The 26,402-nt window shown below is 34.3% G+C and overlaps 1 protein-coding gene across 1 annotated transcript; it reads right to left on the bottom strand.

The window, feature by feature from the left end:
• Nucleotides 1–9,907: 9,907 nt before the first annotated feature.
• On the bottom strand, nt 9,908–24,916 carry LOC120627553. The gene is made up of 4 exons (XM_039895557.1): nt 24,864–24,916; nt 22,455–22,590; nt 20,705–20,832; nt 9,908–11,110 (listed from the first exon to the last, which is right to left on the bottom strand). Exons 1-4 carry the CDS (start codon nt 24,872–24,874, stop codon nt 10,936–10,938), a joined length of 450 nt encoding a protein of 149 aa, XP_039751491.1. The 5' UTR covers nt 24,875–24,916; the 3' UTR covers nt 9,908–10,935.
• Nucleotides 24,917–26,402: the final 1,486 nt, after the last annotated feature.

Below are 26,402 nucleotides of genomic sequence, written 5' to 3'. Positions count from 1 at the left end.
CCTTTATATATTAACTTTACTAGCCAGTTAAACATTAAAGTAACTTATTTAATTAATGTTATTGTATTTAAAGCACTCTTCGTCACACAATAGTCGTTGGCTTTGCACTTTGCAGAGAGCTGTTTTGTATAATGAATCTAACACGACCCGATGCAAAGTTCTTTTCTACCTTTAAAACGGCAGTCTATCGTATTTTTAAAGAAAAATACGCAAAAAAGATATTAAAATAAATGACCAAATGATATATTTATGTATCAAATAACATTTCTAAAAGGTTTTTCCTTACTTCGAGTATAAAATATCCTACTTAATACTGAATGACTATTAATAATCATGAAAAATAAAGAATACCTCAAAGAGGCTGTTTAAAGGATCTGTGTAGATAATAAAATACTTTTTTAATGTAACGTTTCTACTAAAAAAAAATTCATTTAGTGTCCTAGAAATAATAAATATTATGATAATGTTTAAACAAGTAGATTTGTCGGTTGTTAATGATTACAACAAATTAAGCTTAAGTTAATTGTCAAATTATTACCAAGCAAGGAATACACAGGGATTTTGTTCATCCCTTAAGACTTTCCGCCTTAAGCCTCTAAGAAGTTTACTGGCTGTCCTAAACCAACTCGTCCGTAAGGATTTGCACGATTTATCTTGATTATCCTACCTTAATATGAGTGAAGACCAGTGGTTACTTGTATGTTTTATTTAGGAGAGTTGGATTTTTAAAATAACCACCTACGGCTAGACGCGCCCTACGGTTTCAGGCGCGTTAATATGATATATAGCTTGATGATGATTGATGATGTTGTTATGGCAACCTAGTAGTTAGGACTATGGCTTCACTTTTGAGGGCCCGAGTTTGATATGAGAATTTTAGGCAATAAAATATCACTTGCTCTAACGGTGAAAATGTATGTCGTGCGGGAACCTGCATGCCTTCGCTGTACTCCGTTATGTTCTCAAAGGCGTGTGAACTTCGCCAATCTTATATAGGTGATGGAATAATACATAACCCCCTTTAATACTTCTGTTCATTCCGCTTCCAGTTAACCCTTGACTGTAGTCTCATCCGGTGCTAGGTTCTGATAGCCTAAGATAGTAGCGGGCTAATCTGTAAGGAGTATGAGAGCATATTGAACTCATATCTGTAATCGATTTTAACGCACACGTAACGGGACGCAAAATTGCTTAGCAGCACGCCTTTTTGGCGGGGTGGTAACTAGCAACGGCGCAAACCTCCTGCCAGACCAGACCGTAGGAAAATCGGAAATAATAAATTCCCAAACAGCCCCCGCCAGGAATCGAACCGGGGACCTCCAACTTAAAACCACAGCGCTCACTGCTGTGCCCAGTAATGTGCTGGAACTCTGATACGACACAATTTATCTATGTCGTGTATATTGTCTACACCAGAGTATAAAGTCGACAAACAACCGGAATTGGAATCAGTAATTATGTAGGTATTTCGTGCTACACAGCAAACACTAATCACTAAGCCGGTTCAACTCGTTAAAACTTGCATAGGTTTATTTCTGCAATACGTAATCTCAGTAACTACATTTCAATGTTTTGTTAACCAAAGCGATAATTTAATGCATTTCTTTCCATAACTGCCTCGTTGCTCTACAGGAAAGAAACAAAAATAAGTATTTTAATCGGCCCAGTACAAAATTTCATCATCGATATATATAATACCTCGAGGAACGTTGTCCATGCGATCAACTGAGCAAGCCCAGTCCACTATGTTCGGCGCCTTGAATGAGTGCCTACCAGGCTGTCTGGCAGTAGGGAAAAGTGGTGAAAGCTCGTGAAGCTAATAACATCTTCAAACAGCGTCACTTCACGATGACCACTACCACTTTGCCAAGAGTGTAACGCGAACGAGAAAGAAGATCAACCCATTGCCTGCCTAGCATTGGTTGCCTGAAGGAAATCGAAAGGCAAAGCGATAAGGCCACCAAATTGTATAAGTCGTTTTGTCATACTTTTCTTTTTACACGCTTTATATTAGCTTCACTGGTATGTTTGTTTGTAACCGACTTCTTTGGGCGCGATTTTGACCCACTTTAAACGGTCAGACTTCTTTTAAACTTTGTAGACATATCGAGGACCGATGACAATACACTAATCTAAAAAGATTATTCCAATTTTCTCTATAAAAAATAAGATTTTTTACTAATTACTACAGCGCCATCTAGACCCAAATGTAAAAAACCTATGGCGTTCGCGTACCTAACAAATTCCACAGAAAACATTAAGTTACTAGATGGTAGAAAGCGTTAGCTGTTACTTTTTGATGGCCTGTTTTAAGTAATAATTAGAACTTGCATTTCGAGAGACGGGCACACAGGATAAAAAAATAAATATTTTATCTATCTTTTATCTCTTTAATGGTGGATGGGTTACCGATTAATTTTGCTCTAATAACAATAATAGATAGAGAAAAATTAAAAAAAATCGCTATTATGAATAAACTAAATACCAAGCGTGTTTTTTTAGTTTGTTTGAACTATTTAATTATTTTATGTACTTTTTGTGGTGAGAAATAAAAGTATATTCATTCATTTATTAATTGCCGGTATACTACTGAGTCATCGTTCAGACCACGTCGTCTTTGTTAGACGATTCAAACATTGCCTCGGAGGCATTTTCTCCTGTGACTGTACAGACCAATTCGTGAGCAACAGTTTCGACCACACTTGCTACAGCAAAAACTGACGAACACCGACGAATTCGTGGGACTGATACACCTATTCGCTCTCCGTAATCCAAAAACATCAAACCACGCGGCATTGTGGACTCCACACCCCTCCCACAAGCACCCCCTCCATCTACTCCTGGCGATCGCGAGCTTCTCCAACTACTACTGACTACTGCGTCAGTAAGTGCAAATTGATAGAGGTTACACGCCTTTGAGAACAAGTTATATTTAATTGGTTAAATTAAAAAAAAAAACGAAATATTGGTGCTTATGTGGATCGAAGTGTGAATCATTAGGCTATGACCGATCTCCTAAAACTATAAGAACTAGTGTGTAGTGGAGAGCGTGTTCAACTGCGTATCACGAGGTGCTGGGATCGAATCAAGGCGTTTTTCCTTATAAAATTTACAGTATCAGCCCGGAGTTAAGAAACTGGCGGTGTCCACCCCCGTACGTCGGTGAACACGTTAAGTCGTCAGTTCCAGCTACAATATCGCATACAAAGCAGTGTGGTGGGTCTAAGCTCCGAAACCCACATATGATAGAGAAGTCCAGTATCCAGCAATGCGTTAACGATAATAATTTCTGTTATTAGTTTTAACAATTACTATAATTTAAGTCAGCCATTTTGTCTCATATATATTTCGAAGGCTTAGGAACAATTTAGGCACTGGATGTTCGAGTAATTGCCAAGTAGTTGCCCGCTAAGAAGTTCCGTTCTCATCCTCTTGGGATCTTAATCAGAGGGGCGTAAGAAAATATTCACTTCAGAGCACTTTCGGCTAAAATGTCCATGTTTAAACGGATAGCTAACGGTCGCTAAACGCACGCAGCACTGGACCGTCGAGTGTGGAAGTCCTTACAAAAAGCTTATGTCAAGCAGTCATCTGTTATAATGATGATGGTGATGACCTAACAGTTAATACTTACTTGCATCAATAATGACTGCGCACAATCTTTCCAAATAAAAAAAATAAAAATATTGGCTTGAAAGTGTACCTACAACATCTGCTAAATAAAAAGACTTCTAATAAAACGCGGCAGTACACATAACTGTCCTGGAATTTATATTATTGTGGTTTTAAAAATTGCTGAATTGCTGGCGTGTCATCTTGTTGGATACGAATTACTATATTTTTTTATAACAAAGCAATTTCTAAGCAAAAATTATATATTTTCAAAGGTTATTTCCTTAACCAGACGAAGTAAAGTAGTGGTTTTTAAAACGATTTGCCAGCTCTTTACGTAAGATTATTCAAGAGTACTAAAGAAATTATGCAGATTAGGCGACGAGACGACGTTGCAATGCGTACTTCAACCCGACTAGGTCTCAACAGCCTCTTACGAGATTTAGATGTAGTTCATCATAAATTACAGCAAGTGTTTTAACACAGGGGACAGTTTTAAAACATTTGGTCGCTTTTAAAATTATATTGTGTGGGCATCGAAGGCAATGAAAACGAATTACAATTCAAATTTATTTAATTAATATATAAATTATATGTAAACTTACTCGTACGTCGCATTTTAAGCCCATAAAAAGGATTTGATTTAACGGTTACCTATTACAATCATAGCGAAGAAACAAAATCAAAACACGCGTTTTAATTTTATATGCCCGACGGGACGAACCTTGGACTTCAAGATCCGTAATTAAGCGTGCCAATGCTAAATCAACGACGCAGTTAAATTACACGAGTAGAAATAATATAATTCATGAAAAAATATAAATTGTGTGATTGAAATCCTAATACCAGCTAAGTAAAGAGCTTAATATAATTCTCAAATGCCTGAATAGATAGTATAAACGAATTGTATCGTATTATGCATCATACAAAAAAAATAAAATCCATACCATACTGATCCGCACTAATACTTATTATATAATGCCAAAGTAATCATCCTTTTTGTATATTTGTTTGTTTATTTGTTAAAAACGCGGTTTAAATACCACGGACGGGTACGAAGAAAAAGTTCTTCCTCGATTCTGATCGCACCGCAAAGGTCTGGAATGCCCTTCCAGCTTCCATTCCACGACCTCTATATGAGTACCTTAAAATCAAGAGTGAATAGGCATCTTCTAGGTAAGCGCACTCGACCTTGGGCTGCATTATCACTTGCCATCAGATATGATTGGAGTCAAGCTATATCTATATAAAAAGAGTTTAAGCTATTTTGGCGGAATTCGTTGGAGTTTATAGGCAAAATAGGTTCCATACTGGGACTTAAAGTCCATATCATAAGCCAATAAACTAAAGGTAAAGATCACGTGATCAAATTTGTCAAGTTTTGGGAATATTGGCATTATAAATGGACCATTGAATGAATGCATTTTTATAAGTAATTGTTTTACAATCATTCTTAAAGGTTAGGTAGGTTAGGTAAGGTTTATATGAATAATACATTACCTTGTGATAATATGTAAATAATGATATCGTTACATTCTTGCAAATTTTGTTACATATCTGATTTAATGGACATAATAAATGGCTCCAAATCTACACATGTTGTGTAAATTGATAATATAAAAACCTTATTACTAAGCGAACTGGTTGCCATTTGCCAAACAAACATAGATCTACGATCGTAAGAAGAACGAATTCCAATTTTACAATCGACAATGCTCATTCCTAACATTCACTCTATTGTTCACTTTTCATTTCTCGGCACTAAGGGTTTATTCAATTTCTACATGTCATACTCGAATTAGGTTAGTAGCCTGTGTGTTTATTTACCGATTCTTATCAGTTCTTTTTTAATAAATTTATAATGTTAACTAGTTTAGATTGAAATACTTTTGTGTTTATTAAAAACTCTAATAGTTTACTGTGGAAAATAAGACTTGTGTCAGTAATTTGTTGAAAGGAACTGTTAAAATATTGTGACCAAAACTGAAATGCCGTGACGGGTATCCTTTTTGAGCTGTTTAAACCTGGGACCTCGCACTTATAAGCTTCGCACAGCGCTCACCAATGAGGACGATAAATTGGCGTGATATTGATAAGCTAACATAAAATTCAAATTTTAAAATTCATTTATTTCAAGTAAGCCTATCGTAAACGTTACATCGTTAAACGGGTTCGTTCGAATAAGGCATTTAAAAGTAACTGTTTTCAAATTTAACATTAACATTTTACAATTTAACAATAATTAATCCATCTTGTGAGACATGAAAGCGGAGCAGCCTGTGTCATTATGAAATTCAACATGTTTAATAAACTATAGCATGTAATAAATTAGTTTTAAAACATTGTTTAAATAACAAAACTATAACGGGTCGATTTCAGTATACAGGATGTTTGGTGCATCGTGTGCCAAATCGAATCTGATGATTGGAGGGGTCTTTGGCTATCTCTTCAGCCCTCGTAAAAAAATCTTGCTCAAACGGTTTTTTTTATACTGATTTTAAATTGTTTTTTTAAAAATTGTAAAAATTCTACATTTAAATTTTAATAAAAAATAAAGTTGTTAAGTATTAATTAATTTTCTTTTTAATCTTTAATTTGTAACGTTTTACGCTTCTTTTGAAACTAGAATTACACGCCAGCAACATCTAGTTTTTGTTTTACAGCCCCGCAAAGTTTTTTTTACGTAAAAAAATAAGCTTGAACGTCAACTTTCGGTTTTAATAAAAAAAAAACTAAAAGTGATCATGTTCTTCCAATTTTTTTAAAACATCTCTGGACTGTCCCCTTTCTAATGGTGTGCAATATGCCATGAAAAGTAATTAGTAACATCACTAATTTTCAAATTTTCTAAACTTAGTCACAATTTTCTAATATTCAACAGGTGAAAGAAAAACAAGGGTTTGCGTAAATAACACTCACAAGCAGGTAAAATTTTTAAATTTCGTAGGTTTTACTTGAAATAAAAATAATACATTGCATTTGAAACATTTATTTCATAATTTTTTTTTAAACCCTTGTTTTTCTTTCACCTGTTGAATATTAGAAAATTGCGACCAAGTTTAGAAAATTTGAAAATTAGTGATGTTACTAATTACTTTTCATGGCATATTGCACACCATTAGAAAGGGGACAGTCCAGAGATGTTTTAAAAAAATTGGAAGAACATGATCACTTTTAGTTTTTTTTTTATTAAAACCGAAAGTTGACGTTCAAGCTTATTTTTTTACGTAAAAAAAACTTTGCGGGGCTGTAAAACAAAAACTAGATGTTGCTGGCGTGTAATTCTAGTTTCAAAAGAAGCGTAAAACGTTACAAATTAAAGATTAAAAAGAAAATTAATTAATACTTAACAACTTTATTTTTTATTAAAATTTAAATGTAGAATTTTTACAATTTTTAAAAAAACAATTTAAAATCAGTATAAAAAAAACCGTTTGAGCAAGATTTTTTTACGAGGGCTGAAGAGATAGCCAAAGACCCCTCCAATCATCAGATTCGATTTGGCACACGATGCACCAAACATCCTGTATTGAAGATATTTTGCTAGTTATTTATCGAGCGCTCTGTGGTCTATACTAAAGCCTAAACTATTATTTTTTGCACTTTAGTCCGTCTGTTTGTATCTTGACCGCATACATATACTGAATACGTTCAAATTAAACGAAGCATAATTTGAAGTATAAATACTATATAGGATACCTTTTATACCGAAAATAGGCACAGTTCTTTTAGGAGACGGGATTTAAGGTTTTGACGATTTTACACCTTTTTTCCGTCAAATGTAAACCGTTTTTTTTTGTACTGCAATACTTTTATTATCAGTGTAAATTTTGCTTAAATTTCGTACAAATCTGCGTCGAGTCTTTGAAGTAAACGACGTCTACCTTTCATGCAACGAGTCAGCGGCCGCTACAGAAGCGAGCCAATTAGTGATCTATCTAAAATCCTATTTCTGTTAATGTTATGGATTCAAACAATCTGGTTTTATAAATATATCGTTTTTAACTCTTTTCCGTAATTTGACTATAGTTTAAATATAGTTCGACATGATCTTAATACGTTTACCAGGAAAGGAAATTTATTTATTTAATTTTTAATCTTATTAAGTTTTTGATTTCTTTTAATTTAATCTAAATATTATTTAATTGTATTGAATGGAAATCTTAACTTCTTATTATAATCGGTTACGTAATTTCAATATGATACACGATTTAATCTTATCAACATAAAATGTACACCGTCTCCGAAAATCCCAGAAAACTCTTTGAACTTACTCTTTGAAGAATAATTCTTGATACGTTCATCTTTTGATATATGTATTATGTGCAAGTTGAGCTACTAATATCGTTTTAATGTCAGTAACAGTTTCAAGTTTACCACGTAATCAGAATCACAAACTTTTTTTTTAATTTAATTTATTCGTAAAAACTACGCCCAATGACTAACTAAGCTTATGCTTATAATAAAGCTGTGCCCAGCGACTTTGCCCGCACAAATAACGGGACGCAGCTTACTGCTACACTGTCTCCAACCTTAGGTAAAGATTTTTTCAATCTTACTGGTAGTGCCAAACATACAAATAAACTAAAATATAGTTATGCAACTTCTTTCAACATGAACTCTATAAGATATTAAAACATTAGAGGCCCCTTGGGACTTCGTCTGCATATAAGTCAACCTTAAACGATAAGCATATGCTTTCATGAACTTTTGTTAGAATTTTTAAATTTACAACTTTGTCATAAATGATTTTATTGAAACTATAACCGTGCACGCAACGCAACGCAGCGCACGTAGCGAAAGCTTTCAAAAGAAAAAAAAACCTCGATTTTAAACATTCTTCATTGGTGCTATTCTGCTATTGGTCATAACGTGATGATATAATATTGAAATAATTATTCAAATCGGACTAGTAATTCCTCAGATCATCGCTTTCAAATAAACAAACTAACTCTTCAGCTCTATGTATGAGTATAAGATACGACTGAGGTGTAGGCGAATAATATATCTGTCCTTGCTGTTAGAGCTTTACTCACCAACTTTTTAAAACTTTCCATCACGTAATTATTGACAATCATAAATGACCATCCCTTGGACTTCAAATTTAACCTTACGTATTATACTTTTAATTCCCTGTCAAAATGGCTGCAATAAATAGCTTATCGCGTCGATAATATCAGGGCGAATGTTTGTGCGGCACAGCGAAGTGTTGGTCTGTTCATATGCAACTTTCCTTTTATCATCCACTGGGCTATCAGTTTGACCCGTCAATTAGTACTGTAAAAAAAAACCTTAGGCTAACAATTGTAAGGTCGTGGAGTTTTTCCGTACGAATTCTCAGCCAGGTATCTGAATTTTTTTGGTGTACACCCCGTTATCAACTTGAGCGGTTATTACTACTGAATTGAATTTTGAATTTGGAATTTTGATACCAGCTGTTATAGGACATTAATATGCTGGTGATAATTGTGAACTGCGCCATCTAAAAAAATCCCGTGCAATTTATTCACACACGGCAGAAGTTTAACTTCTGAAAAGTAGCCTACGAGAGATTGAGGTGGATGTTGAGTATCAGAACTATTAGGCTAAATGTATGGTTTATTATTTAGTTTCCGTGGTAGCTAGAATAGGAAAAAAATGTATTGTGCTTATTATTAAGAGAAAATGATTATTTTTATTGTAATATTATTATTATAATATTTTTATTGACAACGATAATTCATAAAGAAACATACAAAATCAATAGAATAATAACTGTTTAAAAAAAACACTTAAAATAATTAAAACTGTCACCTCAAATTTGTCTCTGTCTGTGCTGCAATACATGACAGTACCGTAAAACCTACTGCTGATTTTCATAGGCACCCAAGGTAAAGCCACACAGGGGCAGCGACATGGTCCGACGCAGTGCTTGTATACTCATCGGTTAGGTTATCGATAAATAACAAAGATACTACATAAATGCGACTTCGTCGTTTAGCAAAAAGTTTAATTTCAACTCAACTTAACACAATAATGAATTTATGCCTAAAATTTAGAAAAAGGGAAGTAAATTCAAGCGGTTTTTTGACCTTATTTCGAAAAATCTTCCAAATATAGTTACTGTTAGCATATAACGACAAAATTATAAAGTGGTAATTTTGTACCACTTTATAAAATTTTGGTCATGGGTGAAATTAGGTTTGGACTTCGGCTGCACTTCCGGGAGGCCAAGCACACACCTCTTGAACGAAAACATCGTCAGGAAACCTGCATGTGTAAGAATTCTCCATAATTTCTCATTCTCGTTGACTCCACCAATCCACAATGGGTCAGCGTGGTGGAATACGGCCTAAACTTTTCCCGTTATGGGAGAAGACACTTGCCCTGTAATGGACCGGTATTGGGTAGAAATGATGAATTTTAATTTTTTTGATTAGATGATATTGTTGCTTAGAATAAAAACTTAGCGGTAAAATGATTTATACCGTTCAGATTTGTAGATTTTATTTATTCCTGCACAATTTCGCTCCATTTTGCTTCGTTTAAAACTCAGCCTTAATATAGATTTTCAGCGAGAGCCAGCAATATATCTTTCGTCTAGAGCTAAGCTAGGTCTTTTAATAGTTTTAAATAGTTTTACTAAGTTTTTAACAAGTCAGCAGTGCGTTGCTTTGCGATCTTACCAATGTATAAGTTAGATTAAACAAATTTCACTATGCTGGCTTGGTGGGCCGGTTCCAAGAACTGGCAAATATGTTTATCCCACTATAATAAATATAACCTAATAAGTGAAAACCTATACTAGAACAATGCATAAAGAAAGTTTGTATCTTTAGTTTTATAATTATTAATCCGCAGCCTGTTGATACCCCAATAAAAAAGAATATACAATATCTGCACATCTTCACTGGCGAAAACGGGGTCCATATTTCATCCAGACGTGGGTATCATTCACGCTAATGGGTGCGTAAAAACCTTATTCCGATACCCTAATACTGACTTAACCCTAATTAAACCTAATCCAATAATTCCCAAATACCCAACCTAACCCTAAGTCAAGGCCAGGAGGCATTTTTACATGTTGGCCACAGTCACGGTTGTCATCAAAATTGATTAAAATATCACATTCCGGCTATTATCGGCTTCGCTAGCAAATTAGCACTATTGACGCTTTTGAATCAGAATTATATTCATTATTTTGAGGCTATGAAGGTATGTAATATAAAACTGTAATTATAAATTGTTAAGCTATGAAAGAAATCCTGGTGCTATTAATAATGTTGATAAAGTACTCGTGAGTCAGATGAGCAACACGCTCGTGTGACTAAGAGTCGTTTATCTTCAAAGCTTTCTATGCAACAAATAGTGCAGCAAGTCGAATAACAGCGCCGCTTTAAACGGGCAAGTCGGATATTCCTCACTGCATAGCTCAGGATTATCGTGGAGCGCTCTCCCATGAAAGTACGCCGTCTTGAATTCCTCCAGTGCAGCTTTATCCTCCTTTTTGGTATCTACCCTGAAAGTAATACCAACAAAGGTTAATTCAAGTGAAAATTCGTGCAAGGCAATGCAGCCAGAATTCTTGGCACAATTATACGCAAACATGACTTGTTTAATTTCTCTAACAAATTTCTTATCAGTCGACCACGTAATTCGTTCGACTACGAATTAAGAGGACCTGCGTTCGATTCTGGGTTCAAACTAAAACTGTTAGCTATTGTTAATACAAAGGAAGATTTAAAACCGGACTGATTTAAAACAAAATAAGCTTTACACTAGACATTTGGGTTAGATTAAGACTGAAAAACAGACGTAAGCAAATTTCTGACACGGGCACAAACAAAGATACTTGAAGAAATCGACTGGAGCAGGCTCAGGGCCAAAAAGGTTAAGTAGTGCCAATAATGAAGATGATGACGTTCTCAGTACTAACCTGGTAAGGAAAGTGTACAATAAAATTTGATTAAGTAAATAAGCTGATGTTTTCATATTATTACTGCGGTATTTTTATAATGTGTGGAAAAATATAATTATGATGATACCTATTAAATTAGTTATCACTTTTGTAAAATGCATTACATCATTATTGAGAATAGGTTCTTCACTTTATTTTACAGATTTAAATTTTAAAACGTCATCTTTTACCAAAATCAACCCATTACGGCCTACTATTTGACGGCCGAGTGGCGCAGTGGGCAGCGACCCTGCTTCCTGAGTCCAAGGCCGTGGGTTCGATTCCCACAACTGGAAAATGTTTTTGTGATGAACATTTGTTTTTCAGTGTCTGGGTGTTTATATCTATATGATAAGTATTTTTGTATATTATTCATAAAATTATTCATCAGTTATCTTAGTACCCATAACACAAGCGCTGCTTACTTTGGGAACTAGATGGCGATGTGTGTATTGTCGTAATATATTTAACTATTTAATTAATTACCTGCCCACTACAGAGCACGAGTCTCCTCACTGAATGAGGTTTAGACTAAGATTTAGGTTAGTTCAGGTTTATAATCGTAATGGAGAACTCTAAGGCATGCAGGTTTCCTCACAATGTTTTTCTTTAAGTTGATGGTATAGCGCGTACAAATTTGATGAAAATTAAAAAACCACTGTCGTCGCGGTTAGCCTGTCTTCCAGGGTGCGATAGGGACAGATATAGCTCAGACCTAATTTACCCATAAAAATTAACGAGATCGACGTTTCGAATTCCCTGCTTTCTCATCCAAAACTCAGCCGATTCAATTATTTTTGGTATGATCATTTTTAGATAGATTACTTATAGGTTTTTCTTTGTTTCTTTGACGGTATCTTTTTTTTCATATTTGTCTTTGAGTCCTCTGAACATTGCGGTAAAAAAAATGTGTATGTTATTTTAGAGGGTCAGATTTTGTAATTTATTATGCTTTTCAAGAAAAAAATGATAGTGACATGTGCAGATTGAACTTTGATCCTACGTAAAAAATGATTGCTATAACCACCCTGGAAGGTAATAGGAAAATGCGTTTTCTGAAGAATACCTAGGAGGTAGTCTTCAGAAAACGCATTTTCTTTCTTCTTACTTTCCTCTAAACCGTTAAATGAAGTGACATTTTAAATACCTTAAATCAACGTCAACGTCAACTGTACCGTATCTAATTAAAAGTCCAACTATAATAGTATTTATTACCTATATCATAGCAATTCACTACCGCTGACCCTTACTCATTAATGTGGAAATGAGTTATGCGCTAAGGATAAACCCTTTTAATCTGATAACATAATTGTTTAATAAATATAACCTAAAATAAACGATTTAAAACTAAATAAAATCTAAGGATAGTAATTATATTGTGTCTTGGCCTCTCGGGTACATCTGCGAAGACCACTTATTTGTGTATGTCTTGGTCCAGGTAGCACTTATAGTGATGTAACATAGAAAGTGCGATGTGAACCGGTATTTACATAAGGACAACTTTGCGTTTTTCTTAGAGTATTTAGGTAAATACCTACTATTTATGTGCAAACGGCCTATGAGCGCAGTGGGCAGTGACCCTGTTTTCTGAGTCTAAAACCCACAGGGTTCGATTCCCGCAACTTTGAGAACACTATGGGGTATTCTCGGGCGTGCAGATTTTCTTCACCGTTGAGTAAGTGATATATTTAAAATTCAATTATACTACGATATTATAAATATAATACACATATCGCCGTCTAGCTTGGGTGCTAAGTTAACTGATGAATATAATTATGTATAATATTTATAAATACTTATAATATTCAGATGTACAACCGGACAAACCAGAAAAACATTTGAAAAACATTCAGGTTCATCACACAAACACTTGCCAGTTGTAGAAATCGAACCCACAGCCTTGGACTCAGAAAACAGGGTCGCTGCCCACTGCGCCAATCGGCCGTCAAAGCTTTATCGAAAAAAGCGTCAAAGGTTTTATTAAGCTCTTGTTAATAGCAAATGCCAAGCGCACGCTTTCTATTCATGAGTAAAAAGTGATATTGCCTGATATAGATAATTATAATTTATAAAGAACCTAGAATTTAATTATTTGGTACATAGTATTATAATGCGAAATGTTCTGATATATTATATTTATAATTTAATTGGTTGTTACCTTTTTTTACTTTTTACTTTGTTGGAAAAGACTAACTGCTGAGTTTCTTGCCTGCTTCTTCTCGGTAGAATGTGCCTTCCGAACCGGTGGTAAGGTCACTACACACAGACAGACTTGACAGACTTGACGTTTCAAAAGTGCTTATATTAGGCCTACTTGAAATAAATGAATTTTGAATTTACTACTGAATCACTAAATAGGAGACAGATTACATTTTGAAGTAAGACATGGTACACTTATGATCTCGAGAATCTAAAGAGTTCCTATGAGATTCTTTATGTTGAAATTTTATGCACTTCGTAGACATTAGCTAGTTTTTATAAAAGAATATTAATTAATGCATGAGTAAATTTCGCACGGCAAAGATCTGGAATGCCCTTCTATTTTCCCAAGAACCTACAATATGAGTACCTATAAATCAAGAGTGAACAGGTATCTACTAGACAAGCGCGCTCCACGTTAGGCTGCATCATCACTTACCATCAGGTGTGATTGCAGTCAAGCGCACGACTATATGCATTAAAAAAAAATACCCACCTTGACGCTTCGCTTATGAGGCGTGCAAAAACCTTAAAATTTGCGGCTGTTCGTTTACAAATTGCCAGACTTACGTTGTTCGTAGAATCTCAGCTTACAAATTCGATATGGGATCTTCATTATGAATATTTTCAACCGACTAAAAAAAATGAATTTAATTTTTTTTTATTTAAGTAATGTTTTTTTGTTAATAACTTGCTTTGTTGACCCCAGCCACGACGAGCGCTGTGAATTTAAGTAAGAGCTCCCAGGTTATTTTCTTTTCAAGTCGGTTAAAATTTAACCTGCATTGTCTGCTACTTTGCGCTGTCACAATTCGTACTCATTTATAAGTAATAAAAGTCTGAACTAAAAATAATAGAAGTAATTTTAAAAATTATACACAAGTTGTCCAAACGGGGTATCGTAACGAGCTCTTTTATTAACCGACTTACTTAAAAAGCAAGGAAAGTACCAGTAGTTACTATATTTTACTTGGCACCGACTTAAAAATATTGTAGAAAATATTTATTTCTTGCGTTTTAGTTGTATAAAAAAGTCGGTTTTTTTCGTCAAAAAAAAAATGTTTCGAGTAGGTACACTGATCAAGATTTATTCGCTATGTTGTTAGGAATAGTTTGCCGCTGGTAATAATATAATGCTAATAACAACTAAGCCAACGCAATAATTAATCTATACTTATCATTTACTTTTTCGATATAAATCTCCAAAAACACATTAAACTTCCAATAGGTAACAACTCGCAGTGTGTCAAACGCTAAAGTCATTATTGCCCAAAGTGAAAATCTCCACGGCAGGCAGACCTTTGATTGTCTGGTGTCGTCTTTGCTGAACAGCTTACCTTAAACTAAAAAATATAATAAAATATATCCAGTGTAAAGTTTACACAAACGATGAAGTGCGGTATTATGAATAATACTAGATGAAACGCAATATTTTTTTAGAACTACCCTCACTCATACATAATATTTTGTATGTAGCTTTATAAGTACTTACCTACTCATAATTCTAAGCGCTGAAGGATGAATACAGGTGTACGGATAAAGCCGATTGGGTTTTCGTTACGCCGTAATAGAAATAATGTTTATTTAAAAATGTATATTTTCTATAAATAAATAATATTGTCTTTAGTTTTTTTATCTCTACTGGAAAATCGTCATAATTTGAGAATTCATCGTAAATTATTTCAGCAAAGTGATTTTAGTCGCGGTGGTAAATTATTGCAAACTTGTCTTACACTGATGTAACTGATACAAAACATTTTTGATGTTGATATCTGATGCCGAAGTTGGTCTTTAATATTGGAGTTCGAAAATATTTGAGCTTGACTTTATTGCTTTTGCACCTCATATCGATTTTCTCTGCAGCAGACGGCGAGCAAATTAAATTACAAACATTTCTCTAAAATTCCATTGTCGATGAGGCATCATTAGCATTCTTACGACCCTGGCCGAGATTATGCGTCGTGATCATTACGAGCTTTAATCAGATAATTGTGTTTGAATAGAGGTCACGTATAACCTTATTAATTAAAAAATATATATTTATATATAATGGCATCAATACAAATAAATGCATAGTGTTTTGTATATTAAGGCTGTCATATTTATACTGGTGGCGTCATCAGTGAACTATAAAAGTATAATTCAACGTACAAATTGGTTTTGTGTTGGTTTTCATTAATTCAAGTCTATATTTACTAGGCTGAAAGGAAGAACGTACGTAATAAAAACAGACATAACAATTAATCAAGTATTAGATAAACATCAAGTATATTTCAGAGCCAATTCGTACGTTTAATTTTAGTTTTGAAGTTATTATAATTTTGGAATTGGCTTCAGTCTGAGAGAAGGTTTAGACCAAGGCATTTCCGATTTTCTGTCCAAGACATACCTACTACTATGCAATCCATTACTGGACACTGGTATATAAATGGTTTGAGGATAGTCTTTTCTCTCATAAATAGGAGCTATTGAGAATTAAGAATTAAGATCTTCCAAGCTGCTCTAATACTACTTGTTGGGCTTTAACGATTATCATCAATATTATGTGAGTGACATTAGCTTAAACCGAAGGCTAAACGTACTTTCTGATGTACGGGCATAGAGGAAAAACGGAACAGAGGCAAAGCTTCATACAAGCGCGCTACGATAGGTACACTACTACAAGCTTGAGGCGCGTATGTGCGTGAGCACAGGCGCTACGTCGCGTACGAATCGGTTTATACCGGCTCGGCCTGTGCTCAAGCTCAGGGGCTGCAGTACACGTCGCGCGTCGTGTTATCATTTAATTTAATGTTAATGATAATAATTTAATAATAGTGTTGAAATGTAATTCTATTATAGAATTACATTTCAACACTATTATTAAATTACACTATTATATATATTATATATAGTACACTATTATTTTCATATAAAAGTGTAAATATGGTTTACTGAACAGTGTATATGTACAATAATAGAAAGAATAAAAACACATCATTTTTTAGCTATCCCAAATGTAAAAATACTTTAATGTTTAAAAAAAAAAATTGGTCGTCTGTAAAGTCGGCTTACTGACGATAGTTGAACGTGGACAACGTCGTAAGAAAATAATGATGGAATGGTTGCATTTTTCAAAAAAAAAAAATTAATTTTATTTGTTTGATAGATATTATCGTTGCTATAAACAATTGACACCACATTCACCACATTGGAATGCCTCACTAGACTCAGGATTCTAATTTACCTAATTCTTCCTAGCTCAAATCCTTCTACTCTTCTTCTAGCTCGGGATTTAAACTACTCTCGTTGAAAAAATAACTATTGTTTATTAAATTGTATCCTCCTGTGCTAACCCTACCAAAATAGGTATAAATTTTGCTCGCTTCTTAGAAGCTTTGACTCTGTTCCGTTTCTCCTCTGTGGTACGGGTATATATAAAACAAAAGCTCAAACTCTGGTTTGGAGAAAACAGTATTTCTTCTTTGTAAAATTCATTTGCATTTTTACGAATTTAATAATAATTCATATTTATTTTATTAAATAGTTAAGACAACTAATCATTATAACATTCGACTGCGAGTTTATATGACACGTGATGTATGTGGGTATTTTCGTAAAAATATCGTTGCGATTTAATACAAACTTGAGTCTCTTTCCTCAGAGACTCGGCTACCGGTCAATGAATAACTTCTGGTAGGTATTCGGGTTGTAAACTTGATAAGTGGCGCGATAAGAATGGAGCCCAATAAAATTAACAACGCCCTTTTATTATCTTTGAATAAGTAAAGTTAATTAATGTTCTTTTTTGGTTGATTGAATATTGGTGGAGAATAGCAATTAGCTCTTATACTCGGTTTTGGAATTATAATTATTAGTAGGTATCATTTGTTCAGTTAAATTAAATGATATTAAGATTATGCATTATTAAATACCAAACAATCAATATTTAAGACATGACTTTGAGAGCAGGTGATTTAATTAAATAACAATTTTAATACTTACCTACTATTTTAAGATATTTTTGTGTGATTGCCCGTGATACAGTTAACTATAAATAGAATTCCTCCTGCTTTAGATTTATGTTGACCGTTTAAGTATACCTTATAAGAAAAAAAAACAATAATGGAAAAGTACTTTTTTATATTTTTATAAAACATGCGAGAAAGCTATTGCATATAAACAGTTGATAGTTTGCTTAGAATTTCCGATACGTCGTGAGATTAAGAAATAGTCCCGCGGTGATGGGTGTTGCCCTTGTAAACTTTATATCGTTATATTATAATGCTTTGCACACTACTAACTGCCTTAAATGCCACGGCCTATCTATGAACAAATAACCATCCCTTATGCATAAACATACTGGCAAATAAATTATTCCTACTCATTTATATGTTTTTTTCCCTACTTCACCCGTTTATGCATATTGTTTTACAAATTGTGAAACACGAGTTTCTTATTGCTTACAAAAGCCCAAAAACCCAATTAGATATAACCTGAAAACATTTCATGCAAACTAATGCCATGTTTAACCTCTTAAAAGGTAGTATTAAAAAAAACCTTTCTAAATGCATATAGGATGTTCAAAGGTTCTCGCAAGATCTCAAAAGTCTACGCTCAGCCTTTAGGGCTTTCGATTGTCTGTCAGTCTGGACTGACTGAAATGGTGAAAATTTAAACGCGTTTTCATAGGAACTACCAGTCTTATTAAAAAAACCTATTACCAACAATGACCGACCTAATACGGGGCAACCAAGGGTCTCCTCTGAGAGTGAGAAGGGCTTAGACCGTCTTCCTCTGTGCTGTCCAAGTGGTTCAAGTTTGTATGGGAAGACTTCACACGACCTCAAAAACGTTATGAAGAGCTCTCAGGCATGCATGTTTCCACACGATTGTTATCAACCGTTAGACAAATTGACATTGAATTGCTTGAAACGCACATAAATTCAAAACGTTCGGAGGTGCGTGGCGGGAATCAAACTCGGTTCCCCGAATGGGAGGCCGCTGTCTTAACCACTTTTTAAAATTCAAAAATTCAAATTCAAAATTCATTTATTTCAAGTAGGCCTAATATAAGCACTTTTGAAACGTCAAGTCTGTCTGTTTGTAGTGATTCTACCACCGGTTCGGAAGGCAGATTCTACTGAGAAGAAGCCGGCAAGAAACTCAGCAGTTGCTCTTTTCCAACATCAACAATTTACATTTTGCATTTTAACATTCATTTTTCTATCTTGTGAGAGCTGAAAGCGGAGCCGGATGCTTTCAAGCAACCTTGTCATTAAAAAATTCATCAATTGTATAGTAACCTCGCTGTAATAAATGTGTTTTAACAAATTCTTTAAACTTGTGCATTGGCAGGTCCAAAATCACCTTAGGAATCATATTATAAAAGCGTATACTCAATCCCACAATTTTAAAAGAGTAAATAATAGACAAAATAATGTCGCCATACAACGATAAAATATAAAAGTTAAGATAGATGAAACGCGCGGCATAGCCAGTGCTACAATAATTATTAGACTCCTGTAGAATGAAGGTGTACCTTACCGTATTATAAACTAATTGAAGTATGCCCGGGCTGTCTCAAGTAAGGTCCAAGTGGGGTCATCACGTATTATTATTTAAGCGAACTTTCTCTAATTACATAGGGATGATGGTGGAAGTTTCAAACAACAAATCTTACGAAATTAATTCTAATGAAGAATTTCTTATCACATCACAGTTTTAGCTTTTCGTGGCAGAGCACGTCTGGGAAAGTTCTAACTTCTACCGCAATGCTTATTTCTGACGCAAAAGAGCATTGCTTTCGCCAAACAGCCTTGCTGTGGTCCGCTCTGTGGGCGTGGTTGCCACTGTAATTACAGGCATATGAGGTTGAAAACCTACGCCTTAAGATTGTATTGCACTATGCAGGACGTGCCCCTCACATTCACTGCGAAACTGCGTTTCTCTATTTATAGAAGACGGTTTTCCACTTTAACATCTTGTGGGCCATCTGGTTGGTCCGTCTACAATATAGCATACGCTACAGTATAGCATAAAATAATAAAAAAAAATCATTTTAACATTGAATTAACAGGGACTCACTATCTACTATTCTTTGCACTTGCGAAAACTTGTGATGTAACTATGCGCATGACACGGATGGTGCCGAGCAACCCGTTAATTTTGACGTCCTGTTAATCGAGACATGCAGCAGCAGTTGCTTTGTTTATCTAGTGCAACAAAAACCATCCTGTAGTGTAATTATCATATTCAGCTACAAACCACGAGGTTCTGTCACAAAGTTTGGTTCGAGCCACGCGTTGTTGGATACACGGTTTTACAGATAATGAATGATAAGATAATTTCTTAGGATCAGTCCAGACCTAGGACTGTAGTGTTATCCACTCATGCGCCTCAGAGAGCACGTTAAGAAACATGTGGTAGTTATCATCAGAGCCTGCTAATCCACATTAGAGCATTGTGGAGGTTTACCGCTTTAAGTCACACTCTTCTACGCAGAGCGATCAATAGTTATTATTAGGATATGGAAAATATTAAATATAATGTTCGGCGGTTGAAATAATGCTTTCCTGACAGGTAATTATTAAATGGACGATGTAACTTTGAAGTGGCGTTTTTTGACGATTAAATTATTTTTATTGTTTATCTGACCTTATAATGACCGAAAGAGATTAAACAGGGCAGGGGTAGTTTGTGTGTAATTCTGTTTCAAGTTATATCTTAACTAAGATAAAAAAACAAATTTTATTTATTTTAGTTAAGATATAACTTGAAACAGAATTACAAAATTTTAAGTTAAAAAAACAAATTCCTAGTTATATCTTAACTAAGATAAAAAAAACAAATTGCACTCTAGTTTAATGTTAAGTTGTATAACATCTCTAAAGGACGAAGTAAATGAATAAAAAGAATAGTTTTCCCGGTGGAGCGCGATGCTATAAATAATTGGATGTACCTTTTCACAATACTTACGCGAGCATGTACGTGAAACCTCGTCGGAATTCATTGTCCGGCAAATGTGCTCCGAGATCACAATAGAGCAGTCGCGCGCATTGTATTGCATCATATTGCAATATTTTCCTCCATCTTACTGTAGCCTTCTGTAAAATAAAATTTAGCCTTGTAGAAGCACTGCTACCGCTATACCTATTTCTGACGCCAAGTAACATTGTTATTTTCCGGCCTTAAGGGCGTGGTTTCCGATGTAATTACATTCAAACGAAGCTACGCCTTAGGATGATAAACACTGTTTGAGTTTTCCTTGCATGCCCTGCGATTTGTTACTTTAATAGGCGATAATTTTTCAGTTAACATCAGGTTGGTCGTCAAAGGAGATCAAGCATAACTAGGGCAACAGAAAATAGGTGAAGGCTTCTGAGAACATTATCGAATTTAATAAATAACTTTTCAATGCTTGCTCAACAAAATTACAGACAGACATGACATGTGTATTGATTGTTCTTGTTGTGCATTTTACATTTCGCATGCTTAATAGTAGAATATAGTGGAATTTTATATTATAAGACCCTATGTAAGCTCATATTCAGCGAATAATTTCATTTCATTTCATTTCATTTCGGAACAAATTCCCCCATATTAATACTGAGCAAAGTCAAAAATCCTCCACAAAGCAGTCCACCCACAGTGAAGACCAGTTGGAAAACAAAAAAGGCTGAACTTTATGACAATAAAGATTTTATATTTTTTAATGATTTGCCCTTGCCGGAAATGGAAGCGAGGCCCTCGCGATTCATAATTGCCAACTAGTAGACCAACAAGGAAGTTTTATGTAAGTAAGAGTAAACACAGACAATGTTGAAAGAACTATTAATAATCTATGTGATTTTTGACAGCGAATGTTTTTTTTTATTCTTGAGAATATTCCTGACTAAATAGATTTTCTGCTTTACACAATTCGTTACTCAAAAGAAAAAAAAAATTAAGTTAGCTTTACAGAGAATTTTGAGTAGGTTTGTCTTACATTTTTTTTTAAATTTTGGGATAGAAAAAAAAATAATATCTATTAAGTAGACAATTACTAAATATAAGTTGTTTAAATTTTGAAATATCAATATTGCTTCTTCCAAAGCCAAGTTAATAGTTGAGTAGTTTTTCCAGAGTTCCTCACTTCACCATCAGCTCCTTTATAGTGACGAGCATAAATTACTATAATTATATTTTAATATACCTACTATGTACCATAATCGAAGCGAAATTCGTATAATAGTTATTTTTGTATAGTTTCGGTGGCAATCCTTGGTTTTGAACATCAGTTTGACGTGGCTAAATAGTACTTTTTGAAAGAAAATGCTCAAGATACATTAAAGAATACTCAAATCACCATAGGTGTGCCTATAATATTTGATGAGTTGTTTGATTTCTCCAAGATGTCTTTAACAAATCTTCACCAATTTAAAATAGAACCACCTGTGAAGTATAAGTTACCAAACAAATAAAGAATCTTCAAAATTGGTTTATAAATGGCGGAGTAATAGAGTAACAAATGTACAAAGAAAACAACACACAGTCGAATTCGGAACCTCCTCTATTTTTTTAAGTCTTTTATTATTGTTGAAACAAAAACAACAAGACTGTCTATCTGTTTAAGTTTGTAGAATACATGTTATGCCGTCCATTTCGTGGGATAAAGGCAAGATGAAGATTAGCAGAATGTATAAGTTTAGTGTCTTTTGCACTATTTAAATAAAATGCCTTTACTTACGTAATTCGTGATTGTACTTAGATCCCTCTTGAATAGCAATCGCAGTAGTTTCGGCGCGGTGATTGCTTGGTAGTCCTGTGCTAGGATGTGCAGACCATACAGCACTCCGATCAAAAGGCCCAGAAGGATCAGCAGTCTAAATAAAACGGCACGAAAGTATTGCAAATTTGTCATATTTATTCGATTTAAAACATTTCCGTCGAAAATATGACGAAAAAATCCGATTTAATAAAATTTGTAGTGGGTCGTCTCGACTGCGAAATACGGTCCTTTGAGTATACCAACGTTTTGCTTCCTTTATACAAATTTTGAGTGTGATAGGAACTTCGGCCTCATTTTCGGGGGGCTGAATTCGAATCCCACGCGCGCATTCACCACCAATTTGTCTAAATTACGTGCGTTTTTTAAATTAAAATTTTTGCAGTTCATTTAACGGTGAAGGAAAAAATCCGTGAAGAAACCTGCATGCCTCCAAGTTCTATTTTAATTTCACTAAAGCGACCAATCCGCAGTGGACCAGCGTGGTGGACTACGGCCTAAACCCTTCTCATGTGTGGGATACCCGTGCTCTGCAGTGGACCGGTAATGGGTTGATATGATGATGATGATGATGATGATACCAATTTTAGTCGTAAGCAAAAGGATTGCAGAATTTCAGTTGTCTTCGAAAAATATTGCTCGTAAAAGACGGATCAATTTAAAAATTCAAAATTAACAGTTTACTTTTACTTTATTCCCAATTATTGACTTTGTGATATTTTTTCACAAAGACAATAAATAAAAGTTTAAAAATATTACCAAAAAACTCCGATATTTTGTAACTTTTCCCACATATTGGGTCATCTCGACAGCGAAATACGGCTCTTTGAGTATTCCAACGTTTTTGCTTCCTTTATACCAATTTCAGTCGTATGCAAAAGGAATGCAGAATTTCAGTTGTAATGAAAGAGTGATCCAGAGTTGTACACCACGCAGATCACTCTTTTGGTACGCATTGATTCACATACGAGTAATTGTGTATGTTTAAAATGACTAATGTTACACTTAATTCAATATGGCGGACTGCTTAAATATTTTTTTAGTTATATATTCTTTCAATCAATTACGTGCCATATATGCCTAATTTCCGATTAAATAACAATAAAGTAAATATATATATATAATAAGTCAATTATAATATTATTGTATCAAAATTAATATTATATAATTATTAACTTAATTCAAAATCTTCATATCACACAATTAGGTTAGATAGCCAGTGAGGTGTGAGGTCAAATCCTTAGTTTGAGTAAACATAGGTACATATATTTTTTTTTTTTTTTAATAAATAAATATACTAAGACAATCGCCAGACGCGACATCGCCACCTAGCCCCAAAGTAAGCGTAGCTTGTGTTATGGGTACTAAGATGACTGATGAATATTTTTAGGAATTATATATAAATAAATACTTAGAAAATACATATAAACACCCAGACCAGTCGGCCGTCAATATATGTATTTAGATACATAAATATATATTACATAACAAAATATATCAAGTAGTAAATCCAAGTTCGGATAATATAAATATAAACAAAATCAAATTAAAGACATCAGACCTTTCTGTCTTTAAAATGTTGCTAAACTTATAATATTTTAATTTATATCGACTTCATTCCTACACTTTATAATAAATATAAGGTACATAAACTTTTTACCCGAATCCCTTTCACAAATATGTTGTACTACTGCACAAGACGTATTGTATTAATCTGCTTAAATACCTACGTATTTAAAACTGGTTTTGCTTGATATAAACGTCGTAAGTGTATCAGGCATGCTCTTCATTTTTTATTTATTTCGCTGCATATATTATTGTGACCCTACGGCTATTTTACTGCATTATCTTTGTCATACTATTTCATTTAACATCATTACACTATAAATTCAAATAAACCAAAAAAAAAAACACAATCATAAAATATTCGATTTTAATAGGTATGAGGTGTATTATATTTGAGCAAAGTAGAGTTAATTTAGGTATTTGATTTTAATTCATAACAGCGAAAGACTTCGTTCGCTGCTCAGTAATCATAAATTAATAACACCATTTTAAATTTGTCTGTCGGAAACAGATTAATATTGATTTATTATGCCTGTCATCGGTTGCTAGGCAACACATTATTAATTAAACTTGAAAATTCTAACTATTCGTAATTCTTAGCTAACAACCAAGAATTTGGCTCATTGACAATAGTTTTTTCTGACGTTTATCACAGGGTGTCAATATTATGAAACAAATTATCAGAAAAAAATATAAACCCTCCATTTGATAATCGAATACCGCTGTAATGTAAACATTGAGAAATGTTAATTCTACCGTTATTCGGTCATAAAGCAAAATAACGTCAAACAAAATTGCACTCACTTAATTCCCATTTCGCGAGCATATTTTCCCCGCACAGCACAGACGCAACACAAACAAACCTAATTTGAAAATGAGGCATTTCTGCATATCCTCCCGACTAACTACATGTTTCGTATAACGTTACTATTTACAATATGTCACTTAGAACTGCAATGGCCCAGCGGGAATGCGAAAATTTAAAACAGTCGTGTAATTTGAACCGCTTATGGGGAGAGGAAAGTGGTCTCGGTAATCCTATGCAACAAGTTGTAATTTGATTTCCTCTAGAGATTAAGCAAACGACAGAAAGTTACTTTTGTGCTAAGTTACATTATTGGCGCTTGTACAGTTCGTTGTGTAACAAACAAAATTATAACTGCTGGTACCTACCGGTTTTGTTGTGTTAATATAATATTAAAGTAGGTAACTTACATTGTATAATATTTACAAGTATGGTATGCTTTGGTACGTAGGTATGTCTTATATATATATTTATTGTGTGCGTGTGTATGTCACTGAACTCCTCCTAAACGGCTGGACCGATTTTAATGAATTACAGACACCCTGGATGGTTGAGATTTACAAATCAGCTCGACTGGTGGCGCTGGGGTCCGTTAGTAAGTATATAAATAAACAAACATACACACACCATCTAGCCCCAAAGTATGTGTTATGGATACTAAGATGACTAATTAATATTTTTTTATGAATAATATACATAAATGCACCTAGACCGAAAAACATTCATGTTCATCATACAAACCTTTTCAGTTGTGGGAATCGAACCCACAGCCTTGGACTCAGAAAGCTGGGTCGCTGCTCTGTATTCTGAGTCCAGGAGTCGGTCGTCATGTAGCTAGCATATTTATAAAGCTCGCTAGAGATCACCATGTAGTGATAATGCATATACTGTGTTTTGTGTTTACCACCAACCCGTATCGGACCAGCATTGTGGGTGTAGTAGCTTAATTGGATAGAGCGCCCAGGCCGCGATTGCTAGAAAGTCGCAGGTTCAAATAATGTCGGTTCTGAAAATTTTTATATGCATTTTAAATTTATAAAAAATTAAAAAAGTTTTTGGTTTAGGGTACTCTGATTAGTTTGGTCTTCTTGGAGGCTTCGGCCATGACTTCTGTGTTCTGGTTCTATTATACTTATGTACGTTCGGCCTAAACCAAACCAAACCTATTATCTAAAGCTTAAGTACCTAGTGTCATTACATAAGCTGTCTGTTATAACAAAAGGTTACGGGTTTTACAAACTGTTATTACCCTTTCCAACTTAAAGTGCGCTTTATAATTGCTCAATCGATGAATCAATAATTTGCTCTGATTTAATTGGGTCTAGCAAAATAGTAATTTATGGCTGGTTCTTCTCCGGAACGCCTTCAGAGATCTGATTCTGCCATCAGACATCTTACACACATGCATTATTAAAAAAAAATGATAAATAGCCCTTCTGTAGGCATCATAATCTGCCTCGTTGGTCTAGGTTGGTGGTAGGCATGTTCAACAACGGATCGCGAGGTCTTGGGTTTGTATCCCGGGTTGGATAAAAATT

The sequence above is a fragment of the Pararge aegeria genome, chromosome 11, assembly GCF_905163445.1.
Source record: "Pararge aegeria chromosome 11, ilParAegt1.1, whole genome shotgun sequence".
Taxonomy (NCBI): Eukaryota; Metazoa; Arthropoda; class Insecta; order Lepidoptera; family Nymphalidae; genus Pararge; species Pararge aegeria.
This window is presented reverse-complemented; position numbering and strand designations above follow the sequence as displayed.

Coding starts and splice junctions, on each gene's coding strand:
- LOC120627553 (XM_039895557.1), bottom strand. Junction 20,833..22,454: donor TAAGTACAATCACGAATTAC/GTAAGTAAAGGC, acceptor TTTATTTTACAG/AAGGCTACAGTAAGATGGAG. Junction 11,111..20,704: donor GGTTTCACGTACATGCTCGC/GTAAGTATTGTG, acceptor TATTACTTTCAG/GGTAGATACCAAAAAGGAGG.